Source organism: Cebus imitator, unplaced genomic scaffold (assembly GCF_001604975.1).
Source record: "Cebus imitator isolate Cc_AM_T3 unplaced genomic scaffold, Cebus_imitator-1.0 Scaffold296, whole genome shotgun sequence".
Taxonomy (NCBI): domain Eukaryota; kingdom Metazoa; phylum Chordata; class Mammalia; order Primates; family Cebidae; genus Cebus; species Cebus imitator.
In genome coordinates, this window is record NW_016107611.1 from 1,105,048 (window position 1) to 1,108,301 (window position 3,254).

A 3,254-nucleotide genomic window follows, 5' to 3' on the forward strand; every position below is an offset into this window, starting at 1 on the left:
TTTTGAGATGGAGTCTCACTTTGTCACCCAGGCTAGAGTGCAGTGGCTCGATCACAGCTCACTGCACCTCCGCCTCACAGGTTCAAGCGAGTCTCCTGCCTGTGGCTGGGATTACAGGTGCGTGCCACCATGCTGGGCTAATTTTTGTACTTTTAGTTGAGACGGGTTTCACCATCTTGGCCAGGCTGGTCTCGAACTCCTGACCTCATGATCTGCCTGCCTCGGCCTCCCAAAGTGCTGGGATTACAGGCGTGAGCCACTGCACTCGGCCCAAAAATTTTTTTTAATAAAGATGGGGTCTCACTATGTTGCCCAGGCTGGTCTCAAACTCCTGGGCTCAAGTGATCCTCTCACCTCAGCCTCCCAAATTGCTGGGATTGCAGGTGTGAGCACCGCATCTGGCCCACTGGGACATGTTGAATTTTATGTGCCACCCAGATGGTTGGATACTTAGATCTGAAAAGCCCAAGAAAGCTCTGGGCTGGAAATTGGAAACTGTACATCAGTGCTCCATGCAGTCACTGATGCAGTCGGTGAGGGGTGGGGGAATCCTCAGGAGACATCGCACAGTCGCCCTCTCTCTTTTTCTCTCACCCCTTAGAGAGAAATAAAGAGCTGCCCAGTACACACCTGCCCACCAATGCGGGGATCCTGGCGGCCACCATCATTGGATCTCTTACTGCTGGGGCCCTTCTCATCAGCTGCATTGCCTATCTTCTGGTGACAAGGAACTGGAAGGGCCAGAGCCACAGGTACACGGTCCCCAGGCGTCCCTCCCCTGTCTCCTCCCACTGTCTTCTGAAGCCCCATGGATTCTTCCACAAGTCACATCATCTGGCTCATACACAATCTCATCAAATCTTGAAACTCCTGGGGTGAAAAGCATCTTTCTATCCTGTACCAAACAGAATTCTGCATTGCAAGGGACAGAAAACCTCCTCTTAAACTGACTTATCAAAAACAAAGAATTTTAGACAGGGTCTTGCTCTGTCACCAAGGCTGGAGTGCAGTGGCCCAATCATGGCTCATTGCAGCCTGGATCTCCCCAGGCTCAGGTGATTCTTTCACCTCAGCCTCCCAGGTAGCTGGGACTACAGGCGTGCACCACCACGCCCAGCTAATTTTTGTGTTTTAGTAGAGATGGGGTTTCACCACGTTGCTCTGGGTGGTCTCAAACTCTTGAGCTCAGGTAATCTGCCGGCCTCGGCCCCTCAAAGTTCTGGGATTACAGGTGTGAGCACCGCGCCTGGCCGATTATTATTTTTTGTACTCAGAACGGCACACACACACCTTCCACTCTCTCCCCGCTCTCCATTTTCCTTCATAGGGAAGGAATGTCGCTCCCTGATAATCTGCCGTCAATGCTGTATTACAACCTTATTCCCCTCTCTCTCTCCCCGCTAGGGTATCTGCTCCAGGAGGCCAGGGGTCTCTGTCAGTCTTGTGCCCAGCTGTGTCCCCAGTGCCTTCAGTGACACCCAGCACATGGTTGGTGCTTGTAAATATTTGTTTGGTAAATTAACTAACTTGCTGTAGCGTTATCAAGAGTACTTTTGTTTTCAGAGTCAAAGTCTCGCTCTGTCGCCCAGGGTGGGGTGCGGTGGTGCGACATAGCTCACTGTAGCCTCGACCTCCCTGATTCAAACCATCCTCCCACCCCAGTCTCCCAAATAGCTGGGACCCCGGGTGCACGCCACCACGCCTGCCTAATCTTTGTAATTTTTGTAGAGATGGGATGTCACTTTGTGGGTCAGACCGGTCTCAAACGCCTGGCCTCAAGACCTTCTCCTGCCTTGGCCTCCCAATGTGCTGGGAGTATAGGCACGAACCACTTCACTTGGTTCCCGTGTAATTTTTAAATTAAGGGTATTCAGACCAGGCGCGGTGGCTCACACCTGTAATCCCAGCACTTTGGGAGGACAAGGCGGGTGCATCCCTTGAGGTCAGGAGTTCAAGACCAACCTGACCAACTTGGTGAAACCCCATCTCTACTAACAATACAAAATTAGCCGGGTGTGGTGGTGCACACCTGTAATCCTAGCTACTTGGGAGGCCGAGACAGGAAACCTTGAACCTCCAGACACCTCCAATCCATCCCGAGGCAAGGTCTTTCTAAAATTCTGATCCTGTTACTCCTCTGCTCAAAGGCCCTCCATGGCTCCCCAGTGCCCTTGGGACAAAGTTTAGGCTCCTTTACATGGTTCTCAAGGCCCTTCACAAGCTGGTTCCCACTGTCTTCCCTGAGGTTGCAGTGAGCTGAGATCATGCCATTGCACTCCAGCCTGGACAAGAGCAAAACTCCATCTAAATAAATAAATAAATGTATACAAATGAGTCCATGTACAGAGAAATATTAAGGAAATCCTAAGACAGGTGGATGGAGGTGCACCATTTAGGTGATCTCTGTAAGTGGTGCTGTTTGGGGAACAGTGCTCATTGGCATAAGGTGGTGGCTAGGGAAACTGAAGGATTGCGGATGGGGATTACAGAAGAAGAGCTTGGGATAGTTCAGGCCTCATCATCCTAGCTCACTCTGAAGGAGAGACCATGTGGCTTTCAGAGGCCTGGTGGGATTTCTAGCTTCTCTGAGTCTCTCTCCACCCACCTGCATGTCTCTAGCCTAATATTGGTTCCCTCCATGTGTCCCCAGGATGGCAACCACAAAGGAGCCAGAATTGGGCCCTGGTCATGATACTGGTAAGGCAGGAGCCCAAGATCTCTCTACCCAGCCCTACTGTCAGCTCCTCCCTTCTCCCCCATAGCCACACGCCCCCTTATTCTCCCTCACTCAGGGGCCTCCCAATGCACCTGCCCCGAGACCTCTCTGGGGCCCCCTGAACTCCACCCTCATCATCTGAGCACATCGACACCCACCCCAAACCTGCTTTTTCTCTTCTTTTCAGTGTCTGGCACTCCCATCCCACCGTGCGGGTGGATCCCAGCCACGCCCACAGGCCACTCCCAGCCTCCTAGACCCCCACTCCCAGCTCCTCACTGGTCTCTCAGCCTCCAGACACCTCCAACCCATCTTGGGGCAAGTTCTTTCTAAAATTCTGATCCTGTTACTCCTCTGCTCAAAAGCCCTCCATGGCTCCCCAGTGCCCTGGGACAAAGTTTAGGCTCCTTAACATGGTTCTCAAGGCCCTTCACAAGCTAGTTCCCACTGTCTTCCCTGGCTTCATCTCTCATATGTAACATCACTCTCCTCAAAAAAATAAATAACTAATTAAATTGCACACACACACACACACACA

The 3,254-nt window shown here is 51.9% G+C and overlaps 1 protein-coding gene across 1 annotated transcript in view; it reads left to right on the forward strand.

The window, feature by feature from the left end:
• Positions 1–3,254, forward strand: part of CEACAM19 (CEA cell adhesion molecule 19) — a 17,421-nt gene that overhangs the window by 11,271 nt on the left and 2,896 nt on the right. The window contains exons 4-7 of the mRNA XM_037729156.1: positions 602–752; positions 1,405–1,488; positions 2,651–2,697; positions 2,793–2,902. Of these exons, the coding sequence (XP_037585084.1) occupies positions 602–752; positions 1,405–1,488; positions 2,651–2,697; positions 2,793–2,902 (392 nt within the window). The remainder of the gene's footprint in view (positions 1–601; positions 753–1,404; positions 1,489–2,650; positions 2,698–2,792; positions 2,903–3,254) is intronic.